Raw genomic sequence first — 15,367 nt, 5'->3', positions numbered from 1 at the left:
CCTGTGTTTGGGTTAATCATGTCACATTATCTGGATTTCCTGTGTTTGGGTTAATCATGTCACATGACCCAGATTTCATGTTTTGGTTAATCATGTCACATGACTTGGATTTCCTTTGTTTGGGTTAATCACATGACCAGGATTTTAAACTTTATTTTAAGCCTTTTTTCAAGAAAAAGGAATTAGACCAACAATGAAAGCAATTGTCTGAGGATGATGCTGGACCAATTGTCTGAGGATGATGCTGGACCAATTGTCTGAGGATGATGTTGGACCAATTGTCTGAGGATGATGCTGGACCAATTGTCTGAGGATGATGCTGGACCAATTGTCTGAGGATGATGCTGGACCAATTGTCTGAGGATGATGCTGGACCAATTGTCTGAGGATGATGCTGGACCAATTGTCTGAGGATGATGCTGGACCAATTGTCTGAGGATGATGCTGGACCAATTGTCTGAGGATGATGCTGGACCATCTGAAATAAACATAATGAAACAGCTCAATAATAATGTGATGTAACACTATAACAATATACCTCAAGCTACACTGTAAACCCATGCAAACTGATGTAGAGTGGATAAACTACAGCCTCCTGAAATACATTGTGACATTTGCCTATCCAGAATAGCCCATCCTATAATGTTGATTGGATATCTTGATTTTTAACAGTTACACTGTGGATGTGTTAACAACGCCCTGCTTATGGGCAACAGATCAAATAGAAGGTGAAAAGTTATGCAACAAATGGAAGTCACTCAGTACAGAGGATGTACATTCTGCAAGATCCAACAAGAAGTTATTTTTGCAAAGCAATACAACTCCACGAACATGGTCACAATGACCTCGACAGCAATTACAACAATCTGTAATTATTCTCAAAGTAAAATTGCACGCAAATACTCGTGTTTCAAATAAGTCAGTATGACTCTTTAGAGATGCTATTTCAGTTGTTCCCACTCAGCATTTTATTTCGTTTTATATGTGGTGCTTTACTGCCCCCTGTTGTTCATCAAGGGGATGTCATTGCACCTGCTCCTCGAAAGCCGTGGGAATCAAACTTGACTTTGTATTCGAATCTCATCGAAGGTCCTGGGAGGTGCTATCGGAAGACTGCATAAATGGTCAACTAGTTGGGATCCTGCTTGTTTTTTTATATATATTTCCTGGGCAGACAACCTGATACAGGGCCTACTCATAGAAGAGATGCCCTACAATGCCTTCAAATTAATCCATAACTATTTTTTTTTAAATGTAACCAGGCATGTCAGTTAAGAACAAATTAATATTTACAATGACGGCCTACCCTGGCTAAACCCTAACGATGATGGGCCAATTGTGCGTCGCTTTATGGGACTCCCAAACACGGCCGGTTGTGATACAGCCTAGAATCTAAACAGGGTCTGTAGTGAGGCCTTTAGCACTGATATGCAGTGCACCGATGCGCCACTCGGTAGTCAGTGGGCGCGTAGGTAGGTTAGATACTGTACGATTCATATGGTAAGGCTATTATCTAATAAATCCTATAAGCATATGGTTATTGCGACGAGACATAGACCGACAGAGACCACGTTTACATGCACACCAATCTCCCGTTATTATTCGGGATACTCAAGTATTCTGTTTTTTAGTTGACACATGTAAACATCATATGCCGTTTACAATAACCCGAAAAAGCTTGTATCTCGGTTATGATAAACCCAGATAACATGTCTGGAACATGCTGATCACAGATAGGATACTGTGGCATGTAAACATCTTATCCCATTTGCTGTTGTTTTTCACGGTCTGCGCAGGCTGAGTTGCGCTGTGTGATGATGTTTTCATCTGATTGTCAAAAAAGTAGACCTGCGCACTTCCTTCCACCATAATTCCATAAACATTTATTTTGCTGATAGACCGTACTGGACTGTATAGCCTACTGGCTACTTTCACCCCAAATTTAGACACTTTCTTCTTATAACTTCCGACATTTGGTAGGCCATATTATAGTTTCAGACATTTGGTAGGTCATATTATAATTTCAGACATTTGGTAGGCCATATTATAATTTCAGACATTTGGTAGGTCATATTATAATTTCAGACATTTGGTAGGCCATATTATAATTTACGACATTTGGTAGGTCATATTATAATTTCAGACATTTGGTAGGTCATATTATAGTTTCAGACATTTGGTAGGCCATATTATAGTTTCAGACATTTGGTAGGCCATATTATAATTTCAGACATTTGGTAGGCCATATTATAGTTTCAGACATTTGGTAGGCCATATTATAATTTCAGACATTTGGTAGGCCATATTATAATTTCAGACATTTGGTAGGTCATATTATAATTTCCGACATTTGGTAGGTCATCAAAGATGCATGTAAACAGCTTATCCCAAATAAGACCTTAAGTGGGATATGAGGTACTATCCGGAATAGTGTGTGCATGAAAACATGTTAATGTGGTTAGTGAGAGAAACTGAGAGACAGAGATTTTAGAGGCTATAACTCCTGTGGACATTCAACCCCCACTGGGCGAGCCTCAAACAGACAGTAAGACAGACAGATGGATAGAGCCAGACGGCCAGCCAGCCACACATACACAGACAGACAAGCAGCCAGCCAGCCAGACAGACAGACAGACAGACAGATAGATAGACATGCAGCCAGACACACAGACAGAGACAGACAGAGACATAGGCTAGCCGAGGACCCATTAACTCCAAAGCCTCTCCTTCCTCTCCTTTCTCCGTCCTCCCCCTCCTCACCTCGCCCCTGCTCAGCTACTGGCCCACACAATTACCTACAATTATCCTCACTTCCAGCTAAGCAATTACAGCTCTTATTGATCCCAGCCCCCCAGGCTGCAGGGCTTATCTACACCTCCCCACCACAGCCCAGCGGAAGGGGATGGGTACAGGGACGGAATGGTTAGTGACGAGGACATGGCTCATTCTTAAGTGTCATACCTTCACTTCAGGTGTGACGTTGAGCTATGACAGACAGACGCTGTGTGCCCGAATTTCTGTGTTGGATGATCTCAGTCGAAAAGGTGTAATGGATTTTTAGTGTCATATTGTACAGATACACATTTGACAGTATATTCTATCTCTTACACTACTTAGGTTTCAACTGAATATGCCATTTATTTCCAGTCCTGAATAGCCTACTGTACATGTGTCCCTATAGGTCTACTACTGTGATGTGAGATGGGGAGGGGGCGAAGAGGCGCGAAGGTCACAGTTTGGGGCTGTGAAACGTTGAGACAAACTATGAGGCCTGCATCGGCTTTTGAATATGATACTTGCTGACATTTAGTGGGACACAAACATACGTTGCTGTCATCACATACTAATGTAAAACATCCATCATCTGGAATGGATGCCAAGGCACCTGTGGAGAGACAGGTTCAATGGTCCTTTACTGCCATCTCCTGTTATTGTGAAGTGGAGACGCTGGACTCATGAAGTGATTAGTGATGCAACACTGCCCTTTTGTGGGCAAGGTAAAGAATAGCAACGCTCAGTTGTGAGGCTGCTTTGGGACTGTGAAAAAGTTGATCTCTTCAGTGGGTTCAAAATCATGGCATTTATTGGTTTTAGCATGTTGAGACTAAATTTGTCAAACTAAATTTGTAAAGAAGTAAAAAAGTAAAGATATTATTTTAAGTTGAGCCAACGTTAACCTAGTTTCTAGGCATTTTTAGGCAATTACCATTAGCCTTCCTTAGGGAATAACTTGTGTAGAATAAAGAATAGGAGAAGGAGCAGGTTATCTACCATATTAACTGTAGCAGCAGCAGTAGGTTATCTACCATATTAACTGTAGCAGCAGTAGGTTATCTACCATATTAACTGTAGCAGCAGTAGGTTATCTACCATATTAACTGTAGTAGCAGCAGTAGGTTATCTACCATATTAACTGTAGTAGCAGCAGTAGGTTATCTACCATATTAACTGTAGTAGCAGCAGTAGGTTATCTACCATATTAACTGTAATAGCAGCAGTAGGTTATCTACCATATTAACTGTAGCAGCAGTAGGTTATCTACCATATTAACTGTAGCAGCAGCAGTAGGTTATCTACCATATTAACTGTAATAGCAGCAGTAGGTTATCTACCATATTAACTGTAGCAGCAGCAGTAGGTTATCTACCATATTAACTGTAGCAGCAGCAGTAGGTTATCTCCCATATTAACTGTAGCAGCAGCAGTAGGTTATCTACCATATTAACTGTAATAGCAGCAGTAGGTTATCTCCCATATTAACTGTAGCAGCAGCAGTAGGTTATCTACCATATTAACTGTAGCAGCAGCAGTAGGTTATCTACCATATTAACTGTAATAGCAGCAGTAGGTTATCTACCATATTAACTGTAGCAGCAGTAGGTTATCTCCCATATTAACTGTAATAGCAGCAGCAGTAGGTTATCTACCATATTAACTGTAGTAGCAGCAGTAGGTTATCTACCATATTAACTGTAGCAGCAGCAGTAGGTTATCTCCCATATTAACTGTAGCAGCAGCAGTAGGTTATCTACCATATTAACTGTAGCAGCAGCAGTAGGTTATCTACCATATTAACTGTAGTAGCAGCAGTAGGTTATCTACCATATTAACTGTAGCAGCAGCAGTAGGTTATCTACCATATTAACTGTAGTAGCAGCAGCAGTAGGTTATCTACCATATTAACTGTAATAGCAGCAGCAGTAGGTTATCTACCATATTAACTGTAGCAGCAGTAGGTTATCTACCACATTAACTGTAATAGCAGCAGTAGGTTATCTCCCATATTAACTGTAGCAGCAGCAGTAGGTTATCTACCATATTAACTGTAGCAGCAGCAGTAGGTTATCTACCATATTAACTGTAGCAGCAGTAGGTTATCTCCCATATTAACTGTAGCAGCAGCAGTAGGTTATCTACCATATTAACTGTAGTAGCAGCAGCAGTAGGTTATCTACCATATTAACTGTAGCAGCAGTAGGTTATCTCCCATATTAACTGTAGCAGCAGCAGTAGGTTATCTACCATATTAACTGTAGCAGCAGCAGTAGGTTATCTACCATATTAACTGTAGCAGCAGTAGGTTATCTCCCATATTAACTGTAGCAGCAGCAGTAGGTTATCTACCATATTAACTGTAGCAGCAGTAGGTTATCTACCATATTAACTGTAGCAGCAGCAGTAGGTTATCTACCATATTAACTGTAGTAGCAGCAGTAGGTTATCTACCATATTAACTGTAATAGCAGCAGTAGGTTATCTCCCATATTAACTGTAGTAGCAGCAGTAGGTTATCTACCATATTAACTGTAATAGCAGCAGCAGTAGGTTATCTACCATATTAACTGTAGCAGCAGTAGGTTATCTACCATATTAACTGTAGCAGCAGCAGTAGGTTATCTCCCATATTAACTGTAATAGCAGCAGCAGTAGGTTATCTACCATATTAACTGTAGCAGCAGTAGGTTATCTCCCATATTAACTGTAATAGCAGCAGCAGTAGGTTATCTACCATATTAACTGTAGCAGCAGTAGGTTATCTACCATATTAACTGTAGCAGCAGCAGTAGGTTATCTACCATATTAACTGTAGCAGCAGCAGTAGGTTATCTACCATATTAACTGTAGTAGCAGCAGCAGTAGGTTATCTACCATATTAACTGTAGTATCAGCAGTAGGTTATCTACCATATTAACTGTAGCAGCAGCAGTAGGTTATCTCCCATATTAACTGTAATAGCAGCAGCAGTAGGTTATCTACCATATTAACTGTAGCAGCAGTAGGTTATCTACCATATTAACTGTAGTAGCAGTAGGTTATCTACCATATTAACTGTAGTAGCAGCAGCAGTAGGTTATCTACCATATTAACTGTAGCAGCAGTAGGTTATCTACCATATTAACTGTAGCAGCAGCAGTAGGTTATCTACCATATTAACTGTAGCAGCAGCAGTAGGTTATCTACCATATCGACTGTAGCAGCAGTAGGTTATCTACCATATTAACTGGAGCAGCAGCAGTAGGTTATCTACCATATTAACTGTAGTAGCAGCAGTAGGTTATCTCCCATATTAACTGTAGCAGCAGCAGTAGGTTATCTACCATATTAACTGTATTAGCAGCAGTAGGTTATCTACCATATTAACTGTAGCAGCAGCAGTAGGTTATCTACCATATTAACTGTAGCAGCAGCAGTAGGTTATCTACCATATTAACTGTAGCAGCAGCAGTAGGTTATCTACCATATTAACTGTAGCAGCAGCAGTAGGTTATCTACCATATTAACTGTAGTAGCAGCAGCAGTAGGTTATCTACCATATTAACTGTATTAGCAGCAGCAGTAGGTTATCTACCATATTAACTGTAGCAGCAGCAGTAGGTTATCTACCATATTAACTGTAATAGCAGCAGTAGGTTATCTACCATATTAACTGTAGCAGCAGCAGTAGGTTATCTACCATATTAACTGTAGCAGCAGCAGTAGGTTATCTACCATATTAACTGTAGCAGCAGCAGTAGGTTATCTACCATATTAACTGTAGTAGCAGCAGCAGTAGGTTATCTACCATATTAACTGTATTAGCAGCAGCAGTAGGTTATCTACCATATTAACTGTAGCAGCAGCAGTAGGTTATCTACCACATTAACTGTAGCAGCAGCAGTAGGTTATCTACCATATTAACTGTAATAGCAGCAGTAGGTTATCTACCATATTAACTGTAGTAGCAGCAGTAGGTTATCTACCATATTAACTGTAATAGCAGCAGTAGGCTATCTACCATATTAACTGTAGTAGCAGCAGTAGGTTATCTACCATATTAACTTTAATAGCAGCAGCAGTAGGTTATCTACCATATTAACTGTAGCAGCAGCAGTAGGTTATCTACCATATTAACTGTAGTAGCAGCAGTAGGTTATCTACCATATTAACTGTAGTAGCAGCAGTAGGTTATCTACCATATTAACTGTAGCAGCAGCAGTAGGTTATCTACCATATTAACTGTAGTAGCAGCAGTAGGTTATCTACCATATTAACTGTAGTAGCAGCAGTAGGTTATCTCCCATATTAACTGTAGTAGCAGCAGTAGGTTATCTACCATATTAACTGTAGCAGCAGCAGTAGGTTATCTACCATATTAACTGTAATAGCAGCAGTAGGTTATCTCCCATATTAACTGTAGTAGCAGCAGTAGGTTATCTACCATTTTAACTGTAGCAGCAGCAGTAGGTTATCTACCATATTAACTGTAGCAGCAGCAGTAGGTTATCTACCATATTAACTGTAATAGCAGCAGTAGGTTATCTACCATTTTAACTGTAGCAGCAGCAGTAGGTTATCTACCATATTAACTGTAGCAGCAGCAGTAGGTTATCTACCATATTAACTGTAATAGCAGCAGTAGGTTATCTCCCATATTAACTGTAGTAGCAGCAGTAGGTTATCTACCATTTTAACTGTAGCAGCAGCAGTAGGTTATCTACCATATTAACTGTAGCAGCAGTAGGTTATCTACCATTTTAACTGTAGTAGCAGCAGTAGGTTATCTACCATATTAACTGTAGCAGCAGTAGGTTATCTACCATTTTAACTGTAGTAGCAGCAGTAGGTTATCTCCCATATTAACTGTAATAGCAGCAGTAGGTTATCTCCCATATTAACTGTAGCAGCAGCAGTAGGTTATCTACCATATCAACTGTAGCAGCAGCAGTAGGTTATCTACCATATTAACAATAAATGCAGCAGCAGTAGGTTATCTACCATTTTAACTGTAGCAGCAGCAGTAGGTTATCTACCATATTAACTGTAGCAGCAGCAGTAGGTTATCTACCACATTAACTGTAATAGCAGCAGTAGGTTATCTACCATATTAACTGTAGCAGCAGCAGTAGGTTATCTACCATATTAACTGGAGCAGCAGCAGTAGGTTATCTACCATATTAACTGTAATAGCAGCAGCAGTAGGTTATCTCCCATATTAACTGTAGCAGCAGCAGTAGGTTATCTACCATATTAACTGTAGCAGCAGCAGTAGGTTATCTACCATATTAACTGGAGCAGCAGCAGTAGGTTATCTACCATATCAACTGTAGCAGCAGCAGTAGGTTATCTACCATATCGACTGTAGCAGCAGTAGGTTATCTACCATATTAACTGGAGCAGCAGCAGTAGGTTATCTACCATATCAACTGTAGCAGCAGCAGTAGGTTATCTACCATATCGACTGTAGCAGCAGTAGGTTATCTACCATATTAACTGTAGTAGCAGCAGTAGGTTATCTCCCATATTAACTGTAGTAGCAGTAGGTTATCTACCATATTAACTGTAGCAGCAGCAGTAGGTTATCTACCATATTAACTGTAATAGCAGCAGTAGGTTATCTACCATATTAACTGTAGTAGCAGTAGGTTATCTACCATATTAACTGTAGTAGCAGTAGGTTATCTACCATATTAACTGTAGCAGCAGCAGTAGGTTATCTACCATATTAACTGTAGTAGCAGCAGCAGTAGGTTATCTACCATATTAACTGTAGTAGCAGTAGGTTATCTACCATATTAACTGTAGCAGCAGCAGTAGGTTATCTACCATATTAACTGTAGTAGCAGCAGTAGGTTATCTCCCATATTAACTGTAGTAGCAGCAGTAGGTTATCTCCCATATTAACTGTAGCAGCAGCAGTAGGTTATCTACCATATTAACTGTAGTAGCAGCAGTAGGTTATCTACCATATTAACTGTAGTAGCAGCAGTAGGTTATCTACCATATTAACTGTAGCAGCAGCAGTAGGTTATCTACCATATTAACTGTAGTAGCAGCAGTAGGTTATCTACCATATTAACTGTAGTAGCAGCAGTAGGTTATCTACCATATTAACTGTAGCAGCAGGTTATCTACCATATTAACTGTAGCAGCAGCAGTAGGTTATCTACCATATTAACTGTAGCAGCAGTAGGTTATCTACCATATTCATTGCAGAAGCAGCAGTAGGTTATGTACCATTTTAACTGTAGTAGCAGCAGGGTAGGTAATGTACCATATTAATTGCAGAAGCAGCAGTAGGTTATGTACATTTTAACTGTAGTAGCAGCAGGGTAGGTGATGTACCATATTAATTGCAGAAGCAGCGGTAGGTTGTGTACCATATTAACTGTAGTAGCAGCAGGGTAGGTAATGTACCATATTAATTGCAGAAGCAGCGGTAGGTTGTGTACCATATTAACTGTAGTAGCAGCAGGGTAGGTAATGTACCATATTAATTGCAGAAGCAGCGGTAGGTTGTGTACCATATTAACTGTAGTAGCAGCAGGGTAGGTAATGTACCATATTAATTGCAGAAGCAGCAGTAGGTAATGTACCATATTAACTGTAGTAGCAGCAGGGTAGGTAATGTACCATATTAATTGCAGAAGCAGCAGTAGGTAATGTACCATATTAACTGTAGTAGCAGCAGGTAGGTAATGTACCATATTAATTGCAGAAGCAGCCGTAGGTTATGTACCATTTTAACTGTAGTAGCGGCAGGGTAGGTAATGTACCATATTAACTGTAGTAGCAGCAGGGTATGTAATGTACCATTTTAACTGTAGTAGCAGCAGGGTAGGTAATGTACCATATTAATTGCAGAAGCAGCAGTAGGTAATGTACCATGTTAACTGTAGTAGCAGCAGGGTAGGTAATGTACCATATTAATTGCAGAAGCAGCAGTAGATTGTGTACCATATTAACTGTAATAGCAGAGGTAGGTTTTGTACAATATTAACTGTAGTAGCAGCAGTAGTGGGTTTTGTACCATATTAACTGTAGTAGATGCAGGAGCCCTTTTGACATGTGCTTGGCTTTACCCTAGATGTATTTAATTTTCCATTGATAAACAGGGCTAGTGTTACATTTCCCCCAGTAGGCTACTGTGCTATGCCATATTTAGTATAACCTTATTAACAATTGTGTTGTCAAAAGCGTCATTGTATTGAATTAGACTACAATACAACAGGTAGACCTTACCGTGAAATTCTTACTTACAAGCCCTTAACCAACAATGCAGTTAAAGAAATAGAGTTAGAATAGAAATAGAAAATATTTACTAAATAAATAATAACATTTAAAAAAGTAACACAATAAAATAACAATACCGAGGCTATATACAGGGAGTATCGGTACCGAGTCAATGTGCGGGGGTACAGATTATTCGAGGTAATTTGTACATGTAGGTAGGAGTAAAGTGACTATACATAGAGAATAAACAATGATTGTTCACAAATCAATGTTGTCAACCAGATAAAACAATGCAATTTGATTAAAATAACCCAATTTAGGCAAAAGTCAAATGTTTAAAGAAGAATAACGACTCTGGCAAACCTGTTTCAGATTGAAATGGCGTCATCCCATTTAGACCTCCCAAATATTACATTAATCAAGGCCAGGGATCTTCAGCCTTTTCTTGCCCAGGGACCCCCTTCCAGGCAAACCGGTAACTAAACATACTGGAATATCCGCAAACCCAGGGTCGTTATAATACCTTAGCAAAAATGTTTTCCACGTCTTGTCTTATCATCAGGTGAATGATAATCGCAAGAAGTAATCAACATTTTAAAATTAATAGATTTTGTAGATAGTTTTTCCATTACCTCCCCACACTATAATTGGAAGAAGAACTGTAAACTATAACAAAGACTATTAGCCAGAAAGGTAACTCTAAACACATTGTCGATACGAGCAGCTGTTTAAAGTTGACATCATTAGAAAGAAGATATTATCCTATTTTGTACAGTAGGTATGTCATTCAAATTGCGTGTATTGTTTTTGCTAGTGATGTTTATAAAAACAACTACTTATTTCAGGGGGGGGGGGGGGGGGGTTGCGATACTGTATATTTTTTTGCGGACAAAATAAACATAGCTATATGGATTATATTGAATGAATACTGAACACTATTTGCTATATGTTTAACTTTTTATCAAATAAGAAAAGTCTACTTTTGCCGGTGATCTTTAACTGGAAAGGGGCGTGGTTAGCCCGGTGTTCTGGTAGATCAGCGGGACCGCCGAGCTTCAGCTTCGGTGTGTTTTCGGGCTGGCTGTTCTTTGTCCTCCATTAGAGCTCGGATTCCCAGGCCCATCGTACGGCGCAGGCCCGAAGTAGCGCAGCCGCTCTGAGGTTAGTGCCCTACCGCGCAATCTCCAGCTATTTCAGCCCCGGCGCAGCCGCACCAACAAACCCGGCAGCATAGGGGCGAAAATATGCACATTGTTTTAGATACCGATGAGAAAACGAAAAAAAACGAATATTTGACATTTTTGACGACAGTACACTTTGCGCACACCGAAAATAAGTCGAGATAATGCAGCAATAGCGTTGGTGTTGATGTAGGCCGCTAGGCCTGTTATGTATTGTTACAGTTGTAGCTCGAGATGGCGGGTTCGGTGCTACAGTAGTCGCGTTATTTTAGCTTAACAAGTGCACAGCACATGTAATCGCATGCGATGCTTGGTTAGCATGCAATATTTTGGATTCTGATTCCAATAATTGTTCTATTTTTTACACAATTGTCCAGTATGTTGCTAAATACAGCTGCTTGGCCAGCTAATTCTCTAGCGAAATGTGTCTTGGACATTTGCTAGCCAACTGCGTTTTTATGGTTGACTTGCTAGCTAACGTTAATGATAGTTTATTTAGGTTCTTGTCATATCTAGAAGCACCATCGGAGCTAACTAACAGTAACCTAGCTAAGTATATGGCTAGTAAAATAACCATAACATTTGATCAGAAACGCTGTTAAACAGTGTTAGCGAAACACATTCGCTAACTTAGCCACTAATCAGCTAGCTTGTTGTGGTCTATCCACCGCCATTGAATGGCAGGTTGGGTAGCGTTAGCTAGCTAGTAGCTATGGTCTGTTATCAATATAGCTCGCATTCGTCTCATCTTTCGCGAGTATTTAATAGCAGAGACCGAGAATGCTTATCAGTGCAACCTAATTTTGAGTTACTGTTAGCTAGACAAGCTCAATTGATAATTTGTCAAGACTTAACTGGTTGGCTAGCCAGCCCATTCCTGCCCCTGTCTGTCTTACTGTCTAGGTGTATCCTCTCTCCCCTCAAGTAATTCATAGTAGGGCTATATAACAGTTTATAAAGATGCATCATGCAAGCCATTCAATCTTTACATTTCCTGTCTCCTCCCACCCCCAAATCTATCATTAATTGGTCGCCCAGTGCAATACTCGATTAGCCTTTTGAGTTGTAAAGTAATACATGCCTTTGAATGAACATATTTGGAATATAGTCAACCTCAGCCATTTATTGAACATAACTACAGACGCACTGCATCAATGTATCTACACTGACACTATTACTACTAATATTACTATTATCATTAGTTATGTCATGTATCACAAATTTAGTTAGTACACATTTTCAGATATAGCCCCTTGACATAACAAGCTTTATTTCATTGAGCCCTGTTAACATACTTCTGGGATAGTATCACTGTAGAAGTGGGTGTAGGCCTATACACACCCCTGAATGACACGTGTGTCTCTGGGTTACTTGCATCAATATCCCATGTGCTAACTATTGCCGTAAAGCACTTAAACCCCAACTCTGCTCCAGGAGGCAGGAGCGCTTCTCTATGGCTGTCCCAGCATGTTGTGTGTGTGTGGTGTCAGGTTGTTACATACTGAGACACCAACAAAAATGAATGGAATAAGTTATTTTCTACTCTCTTCAGTTAGTGTTTGAGGCTAGCACCACGCCATGGAGGACCACAACGTTCACCAGACTGAACACATGACCACCATCGAGGAGCACGCCGTGCAGCAGGTACATGTGGCCACGTACACCGATCACAGCATGCTGAGCGCCGACGAGGACTCTCCCTCATCCCCTGACGACGACGCCTATGATGACTCAGACATCCTTCACTCGGCCGGCAATGACGAGATGACCGCGCACCTGGCAGCTGCAGGTGAGCCCTGGCCAATGAGAGGAGGGGTCTTTGGCATGATGGAGGACAGTATAGTAGCAGAGTGAAATGAGCTGCTTTGTTCTCTGTCTTGAAGAGGTTACTGTATTCAGGATCTGTTCTGCCAAAGCTAGGTCATGGGGCCCTTGTATCAGGGTCACGCCTTATGAAAATTACAGAATGCTGTGGTAAACAGAAAGACATGGTTGCCTGTCATGTAGAGTAGGCAATCATAACCAGCTCTATACATAACATGTATATCTACACCAGGGGTACTCAACTCTGACCCGGTGCCTGCTGGTTTTCTCTTCTACCTGATCATTAATTGAGGACACACCTGGTATCCCAGGTCTAAATCGGTTGTAATGTACATAACTGACCAGCAGATGGTGTTGTCAGACCACTAATGCTAACTGCTCCATGTCAACTGTCTTATTTCTATTCACAGGCCCAGTAGGCATGGCTGCAGCTGCTGCCGTAGCAACAGGCAAGAAACGCAAGAGGCCCCACATCTTCGAGTCCAACCCGTCCATCCGCAAGAGACAACAGACACGCCTTCTGAGGTGAGTGGCCCAGAGCGGCAGGGTAGCCTAGTGGTTAGAGTGTTGGACTAGTAACCTGAAGGTTGCAAGTTCAAATCCCCGAGCTGACAAGGTCAAAATCTGTCGTTCTGCCCCTGAACAGGCAGTTCAGGGGCAGAACGTTCCCCAACAGTTCCTAGGCCGTCATTGAAAATAAGAATTTGTTCTTAACTGACTTGCCTAGTTAAATAAAGGTAAAATAAAAACTGTCTATGACCCCAAAATCTTCCAGAACTCACCTAGGGCACTGTTTTCCTGCCTCTCTTTCTCTTGTCATTCTGAACAGTATCCTACTAGTATCCCACTTCATTTAGTTTTATTTGTCATTATTTAGTTTTTTCTGAAAGGGGGTACTTTATTTTAATCGAAGTATGGAATGACAGTCATTTATCACGGCTATTTGTGTTTTATAGTCCCTGTGACTAGAAAGAGCACGTTTGAGTTATTTTCCTGGTGTTTTTGTGTCTGTAGGAAACTGCGAGCCACCCTGGATGAGTACACCACCAGAGTTGGTCAACAGGCCATAGTTCTGTGCATCTCTCCCTCCAAACCCAACGCTTTGTTCAAGGTGTTTGGTGCTGCGCCTCTGGAGAATGTGGTGAGTGGAAACATGTCTACCACACGTCTGTTACACGTCTCCCACACAGACACATGTCTGTCACACGTCTGCCACACAGACACATGTCTACCACACGTCTGCCACACAGACACATGTCTACCACACGTCTGTCACACAGACACATGTCTACCACACGTCTGTCACACAGACACATGTCTACCACACGTCTGTCACACAGACACATGTCTGTCACACGTCTGCCACACAGACACATGTCTACCACACGTCTCCCACACAGACACATGTCTACCACACGTCTGTCACACAGACACATGCCTACCACACGTCTGCCACACAGACACACGTCTACCACACGTCTGTCACACAGACACATGTCTACCACACGTCTGTCACACAGACACACGTCTACCACACGTCTGTCACACAGACACATGTCTACCACACGTCTCCCACACAGACACATGTCTACCACACGTCTGCCACACAGACACATGTCTACCACACGTCTCCCACACAGACACATGTCTCCCACACAGACACATGTCTACCACACGTCTCCCACACAGACACGTCTACCACACGTCTCCCACACAGACACATGTCTACCACACGTCTCCCACACGTCTGTCACACAGACACATGTCTACCACACGTCTGTCACACGTCTGTCACACAGACACATGTCTACCACACGTCTGTCACACAGACACATGTCTACCACACGTCTGTCACACAGACACATGTCTACCACACGTCTGCCACACAGACACATGTCTACCACACGTCTGTCACACAGACACATGTCTACCACACGTCTGCCACACAGACACATGTCTACCACACGTCTGTCACACAGACACATGTCTACCACACGTCTGCCACACAGACACATGTCTACCACACGTCTGCCACACAGACACATGTCTACCACACGTCTGCCACACAGACACATGTCTACCACACGTCTCCCACACAGACACATGTCTACCACACGTCTGTCACACAGACACATGTCTACCACACGTCTCCCACACAGACACATGTCTACCACACGTCTGCCACACAGACACGTCTGCCACACAGACACATGTCTACCACACGTCTGCCACACAGACACATGTCTACCACACGTCTGCCACACAGACACATGTCTACCACACGTCTGCCACACAGACACATGTCTACCACACGTCTGCCACACAGACACATGTCTACCACACGTCTGTCACACAGACACATGTCTACCACA

At 41.6% G+C, this 15,367-nt stretch overlaps 1 protein-coding gene across 11 annotated transcripts in view; it reads left to right on the top strand.

Annotated features, from left to right (window-relative positions):
* Nucleotides 1–11,002: 11,002 nt before the first annotated feature.
* LOC110490610 (nuclear respiratory factor 1) overlaps nucleotides 11,003–15,367 on the top strand; it is a 34,055-nt gene continuing 29,690 nt past the window's right edge. For 5 of the 11 annotated variants that reach the window (XM_036957060.1, XM_036957059.1, XM_036957058.1 and 2 more), the window contains exons 1-4: nucleotides 11,004–11,151; nucleotides 12,724–12,960; nucleotides 13,406–13,520; nucleotides 14,010–14,136. In XM_036957060.1, the coding sequence (XP_036812955.1) occupies nucleotides 12,750–12,960; nucleotides 13,406–13,520; nucleotides 14,010–14,136 (453 nt within the window). In that variant the 5' untranslated portion in view covers nucleotides 11,004–11,151; nucleotides 12,724–12,749. Of the gene's footprint in view, nucleotides 11,152–11,181; nucleotides 11,485–12,723; nucleotides 12,961–13,405; nucleotides 13,521–14,009; nucleotides 14,137–15,367 lie in introns of those variants that run through there. The other 6 variants (XM_036957063.1, XM_036957064.1, XM_036957062.1 and 3 more) reach the window with 4 other exon arrangements.

This window comes from Oncorhynchus mykiss, chromosome 21 (genome assembly GCF_013265735.2).
Source record: "Oncorhynchus mykiss isolate Arlee chromosome 21, USDA_OmykA_1.1, whole genome shotgun sequence".
Lineage (NCBI taxonomy): Eukaryota > Metazoa > Chordata > Actinopteri > Salmoniformes > Salmonidae > Oncorhynchus > Oncorhynchus mykiss.
The sequence above is the reverse complement of the archived record's forward strand: the minus strand, read 5'-3'. Positions and strand labels throughout refer to the sequence as shown.